The 18,482-nt window shown below is 43.8% G+C and overlaps 3 protein-coding genes across 10 annotated transcripts in view; 1 reads left to right on the forward strand and 2 right to left on the reverse strand.

Annotated features, from left to right (window-relative positions):
- NBEA (neurobeachin) overlaps positions 1-18,482 on the forward strand; it is a 467,825-nt gene that overhangs the window by 311,007 nt on the left and 138,336 nt on the right. For all 8 annotated transcript variants that reach the window (XM_032099592.1, XM_032099586.1, XM_032099589.1 and 5 more), the window contains one exon: positions 6,997-7,133. In XM_032099592.1, coding sequence (XP_031955483.1) covers positions 6,997-7,133 — 137 coding nt within the window. The remainder of the gene's footprint in view (positions 1-6,996; positions 7,134-18,482) is intronic.
- Positions 8,944-10,987, reverse strand: MAB21L1 (mab-21 like 1). Its single transcript, XM_032099594.1, has one exon. It carries the CDS (start codon positions 10,884-10,886, stop codon positions 9,807-9,809), a length of 1,080 nt encoding a protein of 359 aa, XP_031955485.1. The 5' UTR covers positions 10,887-10,987; the 3' UTR covers positions 8,944-9,806.
- LOC116439697 (formin-like protein 5) lies at positions 11,274-13,762 on the reverse strand. Its single transcript, XM_032099595.1, has 2 exons — positions 12,958-13,762; positions 11,274-11,899 (listed from the first exon to the last, which is right to left on the reverse strand). Exon 1 carries the CDS (start codon positions 13,572-13,574, stop codon positions 13,014-13,016), a length of 561 nt encoding a protein of 186 aa, XP_031955486.1. The 5' UTR covers positions 13,575-13,762; the 3' UTR covers positions 11,274-11,899; positions 12,958-13,013.

Here is an 18,482-nt window from a genome sequence, read left to right on the forward strand (position 1 = left end):
AAGTGAACTTTAAAGTATCACAAGCTATCTGAACATAGTATTTCTGTTCACTACGGTCTCAAGAAATACAAGACTTACAGTTTATCTGAAGAGCTTTTTCAGAATGCAGACTGGAAAAAATGAAAGCTGAAGGGCTTATTTCCTTAAATTTCTAATCAATCAAGCCCTATGTGCATGACAAGGTACAAAAACTGGACTGTATATGATACCTGTCAAGTCTGGTTTGCTCAGACTGGCATCTGGGACTTGATCTTTTGTGTTCCTGACTCGTTAGCTCGAGCTCCTGTTTCAGTGGTATACCATTATCATGAGCTTCTCTCTCTGCTTTCTCCTTTCTTCTTTAAACATTAAGTATGCTTTTCAAAGGTGTATTTTTTTCTGATACTTTTTGATTAAATAGTTAGCTATAGTGACTCTCTCAGAGGGAAAAAATGTTATTTGTGTGGGCATGTTCAGCATCACTTAATGTTTTCTAGGCTGAAAAAGTATCTTCAGTTTCTACCTGAGAATGAGGAGGGAGCTAGTGCAGGTCCTACTGCATCAGTGTAGAATACTCACATCTGGATGCACTGCTTAACAGTCAAGTTCTTAAGTTTCTAAACCATCTTAATTTACTCAGTCCTTCCAAGGTATAGCTTCAGGCGAAGCACACTGTATGAATCTAATTTTGAAGTGGCAAATGTGTGCATTGCAGTAGTGAGGTCCCCATCCCAAATATTTACATTTCTGGCCAGGTGTAAATCATTAAGGGGAGTCTTGACTATTATTAATACCTGATCATCTGGCAGGTTGGTGCTTGGACACGTCCTGGAAAAATGCTGAAGCCATGTAAGCCATTCCAAGCTTCAGCACAGTTCAAAAGTTCTCATGTGTGCCACAGAGTAAATCTGACCGAACTTGGAAAAGGGGGAAAACGTTGCTTTTCTGAGTTACTTTAGGCTGTTAGACACACAGCTAATTGTTCCATGGGACCTTCAGTGGTTCAGTAAGACTGACTTTGGTTTCATGTGGAGTTTGTCTTGCATATTCTTTAACTGTTTTATTAAGTAGTTGCTTTCTATCACTCTTTGAACAATATAAAGAAATAGTTATTCCTAGCAATATTGAGAGGTATGTTTTCCCTCAGGGAGATGTGCTATTTTATATTTTTCTTTTAATAAGACCAGGAAGGTATGGAATTAAAATAATGATAATTTACCTGTGAAAGTGCATAGGGCACTTAATTCAAATATATAGGTGAGTATGTCTATGTTTCAGGTAAAATTACTTTTTTTCTTCTTAAGCAACACTATCTTTAACTATTTTCACAGTCTCATCAAAACTATGTAATTCTTTCTTGCTATTTTGTTCACAGTTATAATATGCAAGATTGTTTTTATTTACATTTTCTTTTTAATCAAGCACATTTGCTTGCTGTTATGGCAACCACTTAAGGGAATTGAGTTGCTGTAATTGTTTAATCATTGTTGTTGAAAAAGACCATTTAAGTCGATCTTTGATGTTACCAGTAGTAGTGCTACATGCTTTATGGAGGAAAGGGGGGGAAAGTGGGGAAAATCTTGAATATCAGGGCCTATGCACACTGGCTATGACATTTAAACAAACAAACAAAAAAATCAATCCCTCTCTCACAATATGAAACATATGATTGTGCAGGAGTAAAAAGCCAACAAAATAAGCTTGGATATCTCTGAAAACAGGGGAAATGAACTTGGGATATTATTCAGTGGTGGAAGAGAAAACCAAGATTATAGTCAGACTTAGATTCTGGTTTTTGAATTTAAAAAGTTGTGCAAATTATCTTTAATGAAGCTGTTGAAAGTGATGTGTAAAGGGAGCTGTATATGTACATTCTTATAAATGCCTTGGCTTGAGTGAAGTTACTGCCTTCAAGTATTTGCTATAGCAGAGAACAAATTTGGGGCAGCCATCCTCATGTAAGTTCAATATATTTACTGCAGAAATCTTTTTAAAGGGTAGTTTGAATCAGATTCAGAATGACAATGGGAACAAAAATAGACTAAATTCTGTGAATTGTTTAGGAATCTTACCTTGTTTGCTTGTTATTTACTTGGTACTGCATGTATTATATTAGATGTTAATTGGTTGAAATACTTTTCAGACTAAAGAGCTTTACCCAAAGGATTCTGGTACCTATACTTCTTTCTGCTTCCACACAATGTGACTTACATTACAAGAAACTGAAGTTTTTGTGTGCTTGTGCATGTGTTACATCTAAGTTGTTTTTTAAGTGTAAGGATTTGTACACACTTCAAGTACAACTCAGATACATTTGGCTTTACAGTTAAAATGCTGAGGAAATTTCAGTTGTCTTATTTCAGGTGCCTTGTGAGTGATTTTTAGTTATTATTCTTATCTAAAATTCTTGTTTAAGTATCATATCAAATTACAAAATGTAATTTATGCAAACTATTTTACATAGTAAAAGTATTGGTTTCAGTTAATCTATGTTGAATATATGTTTATGAAAAAAGATTGATATGTTTTTTCTTTTAAGCCAGCATCAGTTAAAAATTAAATGATTTTGGAGTAATTACCAGTAGATTGTAAAATTAAATTGGTTGAGCTGATTGGATATGTTTTCAAAGTACTTGTCCCAGCTAATACTTTCTTGTCTGGGGTAATCACCAAAACTTTATTTTAAAAGTTAGACTTCTAGGCCTGCGGCAGGTAAATTTCTTTTCTTTTTTTTTTTTTTTTTTTTTTTTTGTAATGCAGCATATAAAAGCATGTGCCTTATCCTCCTTAGGAGTAATTGTGCCAATCTTCTTAGCAGATATACCTCCAGTGTAATTTTCAGGCTCATTAACGTAACACATGTTTACTCTTAGACCTAAAAATGACAGTTTATGGAAATGAAAATTTTTGGTTCAAAATACCACTCCTTAGCAGCTTTCCTTAAGAGGTGTAATTTTACTGATATTTCATTAGCAGATAGAAAACTTTGAAACCTAGTAGAACTTTTCACTTGGCTTGACTTGCTTTACTTGAACTTCAAAAATACAGGAGCTAAGTTACAAGAACTAAATACAGGGACTGAAGTCTCTGTTTAGCAAAAATTACGCAGGGGAGAAGGGAAATTACATTCTGCTTTTATTCACTGGGACCTTCTAATTTCACAATCATTTACTTTTGGAAAGAAAATATTATTTTAAAAGGTATATGCATGGTAGAGTTTATTTTAGAAATGTAAATCACATGTGCAGACCACAGGGATCAGGCAAAGGAGAAAATTCACCATTTAAACAGATTGCTAGACCTGTGGGTCTGAAGTGATTTCTGGTCTCGTTTTAAGGCCAGAACTTCTCTGGTAGGTCGCTTCCTTTCTTTTGCGGGTGCCCCGATCGATTCGGAGAGGTGTGGAAGAGGCAACGAAACGATCCTTAAAGAGAGATGCTTTTTCTTAGAATCCCAACATCTGACAAGCACCTTAGACACGGGTCCCCTCCACAAACGCCAGTTTTTTGGGCGAAGCGGGGCAGCCACAGGTTGGCTTTTCCCCCGGAGCGGGAAGGCAAGAGCCCTCGGTGCCGCAGGCGGCTGCTGCGCTGCGCAGGGAGCGCCCGGCAGCATCCCCGGGCGCCGCTGCTCCGGGTCCCTCTCCCCCGGGCAGCACAGCCCCGGCCCCGTGCTTCTCCGGGGCCGCAGCCGCGCTGGAAATGAATATTTACATCCCCTGGAAAAGCGCAGCTCGCCACCGCCGGGCCGGGCGGAGGCTGGAGCCGAAGCTCGTTATCCTTCCCGAATGCGAATGAGCCCGTCCCGCGGCTGGCTCTTGGCTCAGGTGTGCTCGGCTTTTGTTTCATTAGATTATCAATTGGGTCTGGGAAAGAGACCCAGAGCTTCCCGATAGCTCGGTGCCATATGGAAAATCTGCGCTGTTTTGATTATATTCTATGTAAACATTTTAATATCGGATCCTTAAAATCCAGAGACTATCCCAAAGGGGATTAAAACATAATCCTCTCTCTCTATAGCTGTAGTGGATTAATTTCGTATTCTCTCAGTGGCTGGCTTGCTCCCTGAAGGCTATAACAAAAAGACTCTGCTCCTTAAACACGCTATGGAATTGCAAGTTGTAATTGGAGATTTCCAAAGGACAAGTGTAAAAATGAAACACTGCTAATACCGATTTTTTTTTTCATTCTGTGCTTTAAGGAGAGAAAAAAAATCTGTAAAGATTTTTCAAACTTAGTTTGAACACCTCCTTTCTCGGAATCCCATAATGTGACTTCTATTTATTTTGCTTTCTGCTTTTTAAAAAATTATTATTTTTTTTTTTCCGAAACAAGAAAACACAAGCAAACGTTTTCTCATCTGGAAAGTACGATAATGCTTATTCCTTGTCGCATTGTGATACCTCTGACATGTTTACCTTGCAACAAATCTAGGGTGTCATTTGAGTAGAATGCAGGGCAGATGCCAAGGTACCAATCTGGGAGGGAGCTCGGAGCCTTTTCTAGGGAGGAGTAGAAAGCCAGAAATCCCCGATTTCCCCTGCCTTCAGTAACGGGCTAAGAAGTGACTGTTCCCTTTCCCTCCACATTCACCCCTGCTTTTGCAGCTCTGCACCCTGCTCCAGTCCGTAAGGGCACATCACTGGCACAACCCACTAACCGGGGTGCCGCATTGTCTTCTCCTGGATGGCAGATTATAGGGTTTGGCCTTTTGGCCATTAAATAGCGGTGGCTTTATTTTTATTTTAGCCACACAACACCAGGGAAAAGAGGTAATTGGATTAAATTGATGTTCTTCCTTCTGGGATTCAGCAAAGCCCACAAACGCCTCCTTAAAGTGATAGAATATCGGGTCGTTTCCAGGACGCGCCTTCCGAAGGCGCTTTTCTCCCCGCACAAAGGCCCAGGAGCCCATCACCCTGCGCCGGGCCAAGTGTGCCCGAGAAGGGCGAGAGGCGGAGTAGGGCGCTCTGCTTGAGAGGGCAAGTGCTTCTGCAGGGCAGGGAACCGCTGGCTGGCCAGACCCCCCCTTCTGTAAACACAAAGAAAGGGGGCCTGGGGAATAGAAACCCAAATCCACTTGTAATCGTACAAGAGAATCGGGCGTAATTACTCGAGCAACCTAGATGAAGATTGATGAGGCTTTAAAGCGGCGTTTCGGATCGATCACCCTGCCCTTTGGAGCCTGCAGCCGGGCTTCCCCGGCTCGGATCGGCTCCTTTCCCACCGCCAAGGGAGGGAGAGAAGATGGAGGCGAGACTGGGAGAGCAGCAAGGCAAGCCCGGCGCATGTGATTCCGATCAGCTGACTGGGGTCAAGAGGCTACCTCGGTTTATTAGGAGATGGAAAACAATAAAATGAAAGAAAATAGAGTTTGTATCAATATTATCCCGCCCGCCACGCTGGGCTGTTGAAAGCTGTTACTGAAACGGTGCGTTTTAGCTTTCCCCTCTACGCACAGTAATCTCTGCCTTCTTCTTTATTTGTTTTGCAAAGTAAATGACAAAATATTGTGCAATAAGGACTTGAATTGGGTGTTACAGTAAAGTAAAGCATTAACAACATGACAGTTAGATGCGCCGATACAGGAGTAATTTGGGCTAAGTGAGTAATTTGAAGTGCTGCTTGTAAGAGCTGGTAGTTAAGTGTGCTGGCAGTGCTGGGGGAGGAGGTGAGGGCGCATCCGTGGCGTCGGCCCCGGTGAGAGCCGCAGCCCCAGGCTCGGCTCGGCCACGCCAGCGCCCGCACGGCGCTGCTGGAGGGGCGAGCGGCTGGGGAAGGCAGAGGGAGGCTCACGCCTCTCTGCCCTCTGAGCAGGGGTTCCCTTATTGCAAGGGAGATTTTTTTAGCTGTGTAAAACAACCTAACCCTGTTTAGAACCTCCTGAGATGGTCAGTTTACTAGTTTCGAAAAGGTGTATCAGTAAGGTGCTGTACCCAGCTTCTTAATACTGGAGTTGTATTATTTTACGTCATATGCGTGTTTATACGTGCATGTGGCTCTGTGTGCTTATGTATGTGTACAGAAATTATCTCACAGGCTTTCGTGGTTAAATCTAGAAGAATATTTTATATATAATATTTTCTTCGAAACAAGTGGTCTTCCTAAACACGGCCACTGTCAGCTTTAACAGTAGATTGCATTGATATTGAAGATAAGATGGTGAAAAAGTGATCCTGTTGTCTTTTGGATTAAGGAAGGGTTGTTTTCAGTTTTTTTCCCCTGAATTAAAATCTAACAATTTGCGTGGAGAAGGCTGCCTTTTACAATAGGTTTTCTCCATCCCATCTTTTCAATGCCCGCGAAAGCGTCTCGTTAAGGAATATATTTGAGCGAAGTATTGTTATACAGTAATTTTAAAAGTATAAGCGGCAGCGAGTTGAAACAAAAATGATCTTGCCGTAAATATATTTAACGATGTTAGCCTTTTTGTGCGGGGGATATTGAAGTAGATGAAAAAAAAAAAAAAAGAGAAAAAAGAAAAAAAAAAAAGAAACAACTAAGAACCCCCCGATATTTCGCGTTACTTTCCCGAGTTGAGGTCTGGATCCAGAGTTAATGCCCCCAGGCCTCGCAGGGTTGGTGTGGCAGGCAGGGGCTGCGGGCTGCCCTGCCCTGCGCCCCCGGCCCGGCCCGGCCGCCGCGGGGACCTTGGCTGCCAGATCGAAGCGGTGTGGAACGAGCCGCCGCTATCGCACATAAACAGTGATAGTGTTAACGAGGAGCAAAAGGGCATGAAAAGAGAGGGGACCTTCTTCTAAGAGGCAGCTATTTTTCACCCTAACCCCTCTGAATTTCGCTGCTGTGATTTATCTCGCAACCCCGGAGCTCACAAACTCGCTTCTGCCCCGGCCGCGGAGTTCAAAGCGCTGGCCGCGGGCAGGAGGGGGATGAACGCGGCGTTTACAAACTGGGTTTACGAGGGGGCTCGCCGGGCGCTGGCTCGGCGGAGGGAAGGGCCACCGGGGATGTGCCGGCCGGGCGCCTCCAACCTGACGCCGCTGCCCTTGCCTTGCAGGCCCCGTGGTCCTCAGCACGCCGGCACAGCTCATCGCCCCCGTGGTGGTGGCCAAGGGGACGCTCTCCATCACCACCACAGAGATCTACTTCGAGGTGGATGAGGATGACTCGGCCTTCAAGAAGATCGACCCCAAGGTGAGTGCCGCGGACTGGCGGGCGCGGTCCCGGTCCCCGGCCCCGGCACACGTGCGCCGGGGCCGCCCCCTCATTCCAAACTCCGCTCCCGTCTGCCGCCTTTCGCTGGGGGAAAAAAAAAAAAAAAAAAAAGCGCAACGTATTAATGATGTTAAATCCTCTATCACGGCAGCGTGCGCGTTTTCCAGCAGCCTTTCGCGCGGTGCCTTTGTATGAACGTGGTCAGATTTAGTAGCTAAGCCAATTGCTCTGAAATCCCTGGAGGGAGCAGCAGTCCTAGCCCGCAGCCTTCCCGGGACACAGCGAAGGGGTTTACGCCTTCCGAGGTTATCGGAGAATCCCGTTATTTCAAAAACGTTAGTTTCCTTGTAAGAAAATACGGCGCATTTTGTAAACACTTTTAACTGCTGAAATGAAAGTTAATGCTTATTTTCTGGGGGGGAAAAGAAAAGGGGGGAGGAGGGAAATAGACATGTACCGAAGACTTGGTTCCTGGGAAAGCTCTGTTTTTTTCTGTAGTCATTTACTACTACCAATTCCCCAGCGCCGCCCCCCTTCCCCCTCCCCTCCGCGAAGACCTTCAGCCCAGCCGCAACAGAGCAGGGGTGCGTGACTTGAGCGGAAACCTTTGCGTGGCTTTCTCCCCGCGGGAACGGCGCGGGGGATGCCACGCGGGGGAGGAGGGGGCAGACGGAAGGGACGTGTCTTAACAGGGCGCTCCTCTCGCCTGCATCTCTTTTTATTCTTATCGCTCTTGCTTTATATCTTTGCTATTGCTCTGGAAAATGTTGGAAGAGAGGAAACAGGGGAAGTACTTTTACAAAGACCTTGGGGTTTGGGGTTTTTTTTCATGCAGAAATAGTATAAATAATTTCCAAGAAAACTCCTCGTCTGAATATGTTTGCAATGAAGTTATTTCTCTTTGGTAAATAATTTGTCAAACTCGGAACTTTCTTTGCAGTGCTGGGGTAAAAAAGTTTCTGCCAGAATCTCTGAGTATAACAGTTTCGCTAAAGTGCACCCACTGGAAGTAGTTGTTAGTGGGTGTCACACAGGAGATTGGCCTCTTTCAGCACTTGTTGACTGTTAGGATCCTAATCAAAATCCGCGTTGTTAATTTGTGTTTTGATTTAAAAGCCATTTTAAAGAAATGCATCCTGAGAGGGACCAGGCAGTGCGGTACAGACAGGCGGCTTTGGATTGAGTGCAGTTTTGTAAGCACACACAGGTTATTCCCTCTGAATGTCCTGGGAGCTCAGGGGCTTGATTTCTGGGAGTGCAACTGGCAATCTTATCACATTCGTAACGGATTTGTAGGTCAGAAGCAATATTGTTGTTCACTTTACTTGTGCTGGCTCTCACCTATAAATTTTATTTTCCTTTTTATTAGTACCTGCACCAAATTGCTAGTTTTATCAGGATCACTGGTTACTCAAAACACTGCTTCACAGATACGTTGTGTTTCCTCAGCTTTGTTCAAAAGCGAGCAGAAACACAACAGCACCGTATAATAAACCCTTCAAAAACAGATTTCTTTCCTGACGGCTGAAGAAGTGTAACTGTATTGATAAGTACGTCGGTGTCTGACAGTTACTTATGGTCATCTGGAGCTAAATTCCAATATGTTTGTACCATCAATATTTCCATATTCTACAAAACTATTCAAAATGCATAGGCAGGAGTCTGCCCTTAAGTTTTCTGCTTTACAGGATTTAAGCAACTACCCACAGAAAGGCAAAATCCACGAAACATAGCTGCCTCTGGTTTTTCAAGTGGAAAACTTGATCCGATATTGAAACACTTACCCATATGCATTTTACTTCATTTATTAGCTTGTAATTAAATAAATCAGCAACAGAAATTAAAATCTAAATCACAAAAAGTAATTATCCAGTGTATTTCAAGTGCATTTTCAAATATATAATTCCAATATTCAAGCGTTATTATATAAGCAGAATCCAAATTTCTTTTGAATATATTTAAATAACATTTCAAGTATATTTATGGAATGTTAGAAATAGAACAAGCAATATATATGAAACGAAAAATGTAAACTTGTTAAGTTCAGACACTTCAAAAGACAATTAACAAAAGTACTGTGATAAAATCTACCTTTTTAAATGGTATCTTCTTTTTAGCAGAAAATGTCCTTGAAGTATCCAAAATGGCAATTTAACTTCTGTTCACCAAATCACAAAACACCAACATCCACAATTTCAAAGACAATGTGAGATCACAATATTTGATACAAATCAAAAGGTACATTAGGGTTTGTTCAGGTGGCATATCCAAATAGCTTTTACTCACAGAGGGTTTACATAAAAATACCGGGTTTTGTTATAATCCGTTGGTACCGTTTTTAGGCAGAATGGTCACAATCAAATTACGGCCAATTTTCCTTTCCAGGTAGCACACTTTCCTTTTCCTTTTTTCTTTTTTTTTTTTTTTCTTTTTTTTTTTTCCCCCACGGGGAACTGCAAAACTGTGACGAAGAGGAATGATGCTTGCTGTTCTCATTTGCTTTTCTTTGTGAAGAGCCTAAGCTATATTCCTTTTTAAAAGAGAATATTATTTGCATTGTCAAGTGGAAATATATGACTTTTCAAACAGGCATCTTAAACTTCATCGGGAAATTATCAGATTTATCGGTCAGGCCGGTTTTATAGTTACCCTCTAAAGTTTCTCCAAACTTTTCGGGTTGGTAAGTATTTCCCTAGCTAGTCGCCACGTTTGTTTGGCCGCGTTTTCCAGGGCCGAGTGAGGCTTGCCCTGAAAGAGGTCTAAGTTGGGCAAGAAGTAGTGCGGGCACCTCCTGCACTGGAGGCACGAGATGAGCTGCAGTAAAATCCCGTTGAGCCGGTCCCCCAGGCACGACTCGTCCCAGTCCGATTCGCGGGGATGCTTTTCGCATTCGTAGGAAACCAGAGTCTTCATGTGATAATTATTCAGGGGCTGGCCCGGCAGCTCCAGGTGACGGTCCCGTAAGGTTTTGAGGATGGAGAGGCATTTCTTCCTGCAGCCGCCCATCTGCAGTCTGTTCTCAGCTTCCGCGAACTGCAGCACCCAGGCATCGCTCTCGGCCGAGCTCTGCTTGCCGGCCAGAGAGTGGCACTCCTTGGACAAGAGGTTGAAGCCTTCCGCCTTGACCTCCGCCACCCGGTTGGGTCCCGGCCAGGGGATGTGGGGAAGCGGCCAGTGTGCAGCACTCCGCGGCCAGATCCCCGTGCACTTGAACGCTGGAGTGATCTGCACGACGTACCGATCCCTGATCCTCAGCTTCACTTCGCTAGTGTCCGCCACCATCTTTACTACGTCTCTGTAACTGCACTTATCCACGGCTTGAGCCACCAGAGTCTGGAATCTGGACCGGATTTTGCGAGCGGAGAGGTAGCCAGACGCCGTGATGAACTCCACCCAGAGGGACATGCTCCTCTTGCGCCCGTCGCTTAACTTTAACACAGCGCAGCCCGGCAAGGAGCCGTCGTCCACGAAGTTGAAAACCCCCATTTGGTTCAGATACAGCACGACTTCAAACTCCGTGGGGGAGATGACTTCCAGCCCCTCATAGCGATTGTCCATCTCGTTCAAGGAACTGATGAAGCGAGGCTCCTGCACTTCCACCTCCTTCAGCACGTCCGACACCACTTTGCAGACTTCTCGGATCGTTTTGGCGATGGCAGCTTTCCTGGCTTGGCATTTCTCATTGTAGTATTTATTCAAGTGATACACCAGCTTGGCCTGGGCCGCGATCATGTTGGGGCAGAGATCCGGATTGTATACCGGAGTCTCGCAATAGGCTGTGGGATCCAATGCGGCTGCTAAGGCTGGAGCCAACTTCAGAGGAGAAACAGGCTGCCGCACTCTGAAATATAACAAATGTTTTTCAAAATGCGCCGAGGCTGCTGCTCCTCAGATGCTCTCTTCCTGCTTTTTTAGATCAGCCGTCTTGAAGTGTGTGTGGCGGGGGGAGGGGGGGGGGGGAAGGGAGGGGGGAGCGGGCGGGGGACTGGAGGGGGCGATATTTTTCCTTCCCCTTTTTTTAAAGGGTCCGTGAGTGAGAGGAAAGCATCGAGAGCAGCACCTTTCCCAGCAGCAAGAAAAAACAAAAGTTGCACTGAGACACAGCGAGGGTTCCAGTAGTCAAAATAATAAAACCTCTTCGTATTTATTTATGTTTTCCCGTAGTAATCACCGTGTGTATGCAGGGCGGTTAATCAGATGGTGGAAAAAAGTGCCGTGTGTGTATGTCAGAAGAAGCTGGCTGTTGGTTTGTATAAGAGCCCAGATGCACTCGTGTGGAAATTATAAAGGCAGGGCCAGGCAGGCGGGCGGCCAATCGCCACTGGGCTCGTCACTGCAGCCTCTTTCAGCTCAAACTCGGCTAATTAATCCCTCTCTAGGAGATAGATATGTATACACAGCCACACACACACGCACACGCAAGCACATATTGAAAGGTAGAAGGTTACCGGCTAAAAACCTGCCCCGGTCCTCTGTATACTCGGGAATCAAGAGAAATCGCTCTCCTTTGGGTGTAACTTGAAGGGTATTGACGTTTCGAGAGGACTTGGCAAAACTGTGCCGCTCCGTACTGAATCCCTGCGTGCCTCCTCATGGCCGGGACGTGAATGCAGGTGTATTAATGGGCATCCATCAACTGGGGAGCTACAGACCCGGCTCGCTCCGACAGGAGCACAGGCGTAAATTCATTACTCCCACTTGGCGTCACATCACGCTGTCCTTTTCCTCCTGATAGTTGTCTGTAACTGCAAGCGAGAAGTAGGTTTGGATTTTTTTTCTCTCGTGAACCGGCCAGTGAACAAGGCAGCGGATTCACGGCAAATTTAGTGTTCTTTGGAATAAAATATTACTCAGAAGTCCACGATTTGTATTGTTTTAAAGGATCTTCTGACGGGCTCTAATCGATTTTGAGGTTTAATGCATTTCGGCATTGTCTCTGCCTTGCTTTTTTTATTTGTACCTTATGAAGGGAGAATCAATCGCTAAACATATCTGTCAGGTCTTTTTCACGTTCCTTCCAAAAATCAAGCAGCAGATACAGACGGTAAATCTCCTTTGCCAATTCTTAGCCTCGTTTTTATATTCTGTATTGCGCTCCGATATGTTGTGAGGAGTGGATGTTCGGCTGCTTTTCGAGACGCACTATAAGTACCTATTAATTTCAAACCTGGAGGATTTATCGTATAGCGAGCTGTGCTAGCAAGCTGCTCTTAGTAAATGTGCACACGGGAGGCACGCTAGCGACTGCAAACATGCTGGCTTGCTTGTCTGACAGTTTGGGGTTTCGCCTGTGTGATGTGTAATTAGCAAATTTCGCCTTCGGTACTTTAAGTGTTGGTAATCGGGACCTTTATTTGCAAATAAACTGGAGTGGTAAGCTCTTCTGCTTCACAGCATTTACTGAGCTTCACTTTAAGACAGCCCTAAATTTTATATACATAAATATATATATTTAAGAAAAAAAAACTAAACCAGAAAAGCTTTTGATCGCTTGGAATCTTTAGACTAATGACCGATTACCTTTGCCTAAGGTAACTGTCACGGGCATACCCGTGGCTGAGAAGTCATACCACAAAGAACATTTCACGACATTTATTCAGCGTATGAACGCGACCAACTTTATTGCACATAGCGGAGAATTTGTGACTGTGCGCTTGGCTCCCTCAGTCTAGCGGTTATATGGGTGTTCCCGTGCCGCTCTCGAGCAGGAAGCCGACCGAAATGCTTTCCTGCCCATGAGTTGAGCAGGGCTGGGGCTGTCGCTGAAAAACTGCAGGTGACAGGTCGTCCCGAAGCAGCTTACCTCTTCTCGGCCGCAGCCCTTGGCCGCCGGGAGAAGGGCGACCGCTTTCTGGCTGTTCAGGGCGGAGAGGAGGCAGTTTCCTCCCGGGTTTTCTCCCTCCTCCGGTTAGTTTCCCGGCCAGGGGCCGGGCGGGACAAGCGTGCCTCCCCCCGGCCGCGGCGGGTCCGGCGGCGGCAGCGGCACAGAGCGCCCGGTCCCGGTGCCTCCCGAGCCGCCGCCGAGGAGCGCAGCCACCGGCCGCTGCCGCCGTCCCTACTTCGGGCCCGGGGCTGCCGCCTCCCTCCCGCCCTTCCTCTCTCCTCCCCCGCGGGGCGGTGGCGTGCGCGGCCGCGGTGCTGCGGGCTCTGGGAGCCGGCTGCCCCAGCCTTCCCGGAGCAGGCACTTCCAGGGGTTCGGGCTGGCTCCGGGGGGACAGGCGGGCGCGTCTCCGCCGCTCCTACCGGCGGCCGCCCCTGGGTGCGCGGGTAACCTGCTCGGCGGCGGGGCCGCGGCGGGAGCGGAGGTCGGCCCTCTTCCCCCTTCCGCGGGGGCCGGCGCACCCAGAGCCGGCTTGGCGGCACCGCCACCGGCCCCGGCGGCGGGCGGGGAGGGGGAGGCACCTCTCCGGCCCGGCACATCCCGCCCCGCTGCCCCAGGATGGGGCCCGGCACGGCCCAGCCCGCCCCTGGGGGCCGCGGGCCATGGCGGTCGTGCGGTGTCCTCAGACACGGGGTGGTGTTGGCCGCAGCAGGGCACGGCTGGGCTGTGCCCAGGAAGGGCGGTCAAGTTGGGACCAACTCCAGCGGGCCGGTCCCGGGGACCGACTGGTGCGGGGGAAGGCCCACGGCGGCCCCAATCCCGGCCCCGGTTCCCGCCCCGGGCGGCGGCGGCCGCTGGTCCCGGGGCCGTCCGGCGCGAAACCGCCGGCGCTGCCGCGTCGGGGGCGGCTTCTTTGGGATGGAAATGTCAAAGAGCCCCTTTCTCGCAGGGTCACAGACCAGCGCCGGATAAAACCGAAAGTTACAGCGGGCGGACAAAAGGTTGTCCCTTCCTCCCTTTCCCGCCGAGGGAACAGCCCTTTCCTGCGGTGGGGGCAACCCTCAACTTCCAGCGTTGCAGGAGCCTCAGAGCTGCACGTTAGCGATGGGGATGTTCCGGGCCACGTTTTTCTTATTTTTTCCCCGTGCGTTTCGTCTTGGCAATTCCAGTTGCTAAAGGCAAAAGTGGAAAGGTCGTACCTTTAAGCTGTCAGAAGTCGTAACATTCATAATGTGGCAAAATTAATTTAAACAAAAATTACGTCCTAATATACTAAATCGGAGTTTTCAATGTGTAATGCTAAGATTAGGCTATGATTTCAAGTAATGCAGGCTATACTTATTTACTGTATCTCGGTGGCTATGAGAAATACTAGATTTAGCTTTGGCTGGGTGATGTTTAACACTGAAGGTTGCTATTAACTTCACTCCATCACTTCATTTCACACACCAAACATTTAATAGTTTAAAAAATTGTGTATTTAGGCATCACAGACACCACTGAAATGTGACTATTGAAGTGACCCAATTGTTTAACATGACGAGAAGTCAGTTTGGTTTAGATGTCGAAAATTATTATCTAGATGACTATATATGATATAAAAATATAGATATTTTTTGAAGCTTCTGACCACTTACTGCAGCTAATTTTTCTCTGTAGTTATTAATGTGTCCTTTGTAAACTAGAAAAGGAACACCTTCTCAGCAATGAATTTTATTTCTACTGGGTTTATTGAGTATTGAGTTGTTTTGGAAAACCGGGATTAAAGTCCCCTCATTAAAATGATGATTGATCATTTGTCATGATAGTGGTACCGTATGATATTGGTAACTTTTACCAAATTGCTGTTTTCCAGATATTTACCCTAATTAGGGGGTACTATAACAGTGTTTGTTGAGCACTGCTTATTATTTCAACTCTTTCAAACTACATTACCTTGTCATGTAGTGCCCATGTTAGCCAAAAAGCCAAATGGTGTTGAAAATCTTTGTACTTGCCCACATCCCCAAAGTGCAATTTGAAAAAAAAAGCAAAAAGTTGCCATACATGTAAATTTAACCAATAATTTCTTTTTATATGGTGAAGTTAAATGCACATGCAGATGCATATCTACACAAAGGGCTTGCATGGATATCACTTTATATTTCTTATTATATAGTGATTGTTCTTCCACACACAACGGCTCATGAATTTTAAAGTTTTATTTTTTTAATATCTGCCAATTGCACTAGGGAGGTAGGAAGAAAAAAAATGAAGCTGAGTTGATTAAATTATTTATTCCTACTGCTGAAGTGAGTTTGAAGGCTCATTGAATGTATCTGATTTCTTGGCTCCTCTTTCTCCCCTTCCCCCCTCAATTCTTCCTGGTTATTTCATCCATATCATCCTGCCAGCAACAATAAATTTTTTTCTTTTTTTTTTTCCAAGTAGGGAAACTAAAGACAGATATTTGAGCTGGGCTTGCTATATGTGTCACATTATATAAAATAGGCAGCATCTTTTTTTCTGTGATGGAAGTTGCTGATACCTTCAATTTTCTGTATTCTAATTTTGTAGTTTACTTCTTGCCTCCACTTTCAAATTTAGGAACAACTGAAAAGTTTAAATGTAAGTTGCTATAATTTTTGCAATTTTTACAGTACACAGTTAGCATTCATTAGTGTTAAACTTAACATGTATGTATTCACGTCCTATTAAAAATTAAAGGAAAACATGAAGAGAGTTTCCATTACTGTTGGACTTGGTCATCCTAGGTCTTACGGATGAACTGTTAATGCTTTAAATTCCTCTAATCTGCAATCTGTTAAGGGAAAAAGCAGTAACTGATTTGCTTTCTCTAAGATATTATGTCTCAAAAGTAAACATGGAGCTTGCAGAACTGTGATTTTGGCTAGAACTGCAGAAAGATGTAAGCAGGAAAAAAAAGCATTGAATTATTCATTTGGTTCACTTATCCATCAGCTTCTCCAAATCCAGACATTCCTTATAGTGCAACATTTTATTTAAGCAGTCCAACATTGGTTTGGTTTTGTTTTTTTTTTCTTTTGGTTGGTTTTTTTTTTTTTCTTTTTTAAAGATCTCTAGCTTGGAGAATGTTCTTTTTTTGCTGAACTGCTAGAGGACTGTGGAATCAGTGGGGATTAGCGCCTTCTAATCTACTACATCTGTAGTGGGTCATCCAACACTGCAGAACTCTCATTACTCTCTATTGCTGTATATGATTAAATGACTGAAAATATTGAATGTTGCCCTTGAAAATAAAGCTGTATGTGTTGGATGAGCAGCTTCTGAAGAATTCATGTCTAAACTAACCTTTCCTCTCGGTAACTTTAGCCCTGGAATATGAGAGAGGACTAGAGTGTTAGAAAATGTAAGTTGAAATTAAAGTGGGGGAGCATTTGAAATACATCATTATATAAATTATGGCATCACACAATATGCTATGTCTTAGGAGTAACCCAACATCTTATTAGCCCAGTCAGAATGGGAGGGTGGTATGTCTTGAACATACTTATTTTTGTGACTGGTGCTTTTCTGTAACCTGGTTTCATATCGACTAGCAAACTAAACTACATCATCTCATCGGTAGCTGCTGAAGATACTGAAATTAGCAGAAGACATTGCTTAACACCTTTGAACACTGGCCAATATGAAGTTATAAGAAGCACCATTTTTTGTATGCATTTGGTCATACTATGTGTTTATTGCTAATTTTCATGATGCCAATACTTTGGGCATCTTATGTCTCTCCAATTCAAAATGAAACTTTTGTCCTCTCTTTACAATTACATGAATATGTTAAATTACCTGTGTAACTCATTTAATCTTGATTTAGTTATGAAAGGACATACCTAACATATTTCAATGTAGACTTCTATTTTTAATGTAGTGTATAGCTCTCCAATATTTTCTTTCCAAATAACGGTGAAGGAAGGAGTTGAGTGAGTTGGTCATAAGTGATTAATACGTTTCATTGAACCTTATGAAGGCCCTGGTCCTGCAAATAACTGCCCATGCACTTCACTGTGAGCCTAAAAGCACCCGTGACATCATGGGCAGAATCAGGGCCAAAACAAGGTAACACTTGGAGGTTAACATTTGAAGAGGATGAAATACAGTGAGCCTCTAAAACATCTAACGTATCAAATGCACGCGTTGGTGAGGAAATACATTTTTGGCTCAAATATATACACTTCTGTCAAGCAGCACTTCCCTATTTTTTCATTGTGCTTTAGCCATAACATTAAAATAGCTTCTTGAGAAAGGACATTGCTGTTTCGTCCTCTCACAAAAATGCTCCCCCAGTCCACTCTAAAACGCTTATGAGGAAGGTAAGGTTATTCAGAAAAACAGATGAAGGATTATGCTTTCAGAATCCCCATTAAAACTATATATTTTCATCTATTTTCGCATATTCAGGACTATTTCTAAAATCTCTAAAGCTACAGAGTCTTTTAGCAGTATTAAATATAAACAACCTACTCACTAAGAACACTTATTGTTCCTAAAAGTATCCTAACTATAACTGTAATATAATCATATTAGCAACCTTATTTAAGGAGGAAGAGGTGAAATCTGTTCAGAAAAAACAAGATACTTAGATCTTTTGGCCTTTAAAATATTTTCACACCACCACTCTGAACTTTTTTTTTTTTTTTAACTGGTAGAACATTGTCATTGTAGAACACAATATTTTATCTAGGGGAAATTTTAGTCTCTTATTAAGAGCAGCAAATCACTCCAGTTGTCCTCTTGAATTCAAAAATTTAACCTACATCACCTACTGTCCTTCCTGCTTTTTCCTACCAGTTTTTAGGCCAGCTCTAGGACAGAATATAAAGAAGTGGATCCTTTGTGGCATAGTGCTGGTGTCCCTGAAATGAGAAAGGCTATAGAAATAGCATGTAATCATGTAATTTCATAAATATCCAATCAAATTGTTGAAAGAGAAATATTAGCTTGTGGAAATAGCTGTTTATCTGAAAGGAATATTACAATCAATTTTTCTTGACAGTTGAAATAGATTTTGCCTTTTGGACACGTTATTATTTAAAATACATTAATGCCATTGAAAAGAAGATAAAAAATTACAGGGTATCTGTTAGGGTGGTGACAATGGTGTCTCTTAAGACTCCTTAGTTTTAGATGAGGAAAAGGAGATATCTTTATTACTTCACATTTATGAATCTTCTTTATTTACTGTTTTAGTTGATACAAAATAATTATTTTTTAAAATTAAAGGAAACTTCCAGGGGAAAAATTGGGGGAGTTTACTTTTTTTTAAGGTCAATACAGATTTTAATGGGTTTATGCGGTGTGTACAGGCCTACTAAGAAAGAAGTTACTGTGATCAACATGGTTCTGTCTTATTTTCAGTAAATATTTTACCATTTCTATTTTTTGTTTTCTCCTGCAAATTATTTCCAGGAATAAACTGGCTTCAATTTTCACTTCATTTTTTTTTTTTTTAAATAACCTTATCAAAAGGAACAATTATTAAGTGTGGA

The sequence above is a fragment of the Corvus moneduloides genome, chromosome 2, assembly GCF_009650955.1.
Source record: "Corvus moneduloides isolate bCorMon1 chromosome 2, bCorMon1.pri, whole genome shotgun sequence".
In the NCBI taxonomy this organism is placed as follows: Eukaryota; Metazoa; Chordata; class Aves; order Passeriformes; family Corvidae; genus Corvus; species Corvus moneduloides.

Coding starts and splice junctions, on each gene's coding strand:
- MAB21L1 (XM_032099594.1), bottom strand. CDS start 10,886: ATGATCGCGGCCCAGGCCAAGCTGGTGTATCACTTGAATAAATACTAC.
- LOC116439697 (XM_032099595.1), bottom strand. CDS start 13,574: ATGTGCCGGGCCGGAGAGGTGCCTCCCCCTCCCCGCCCGCCGCCGGGG.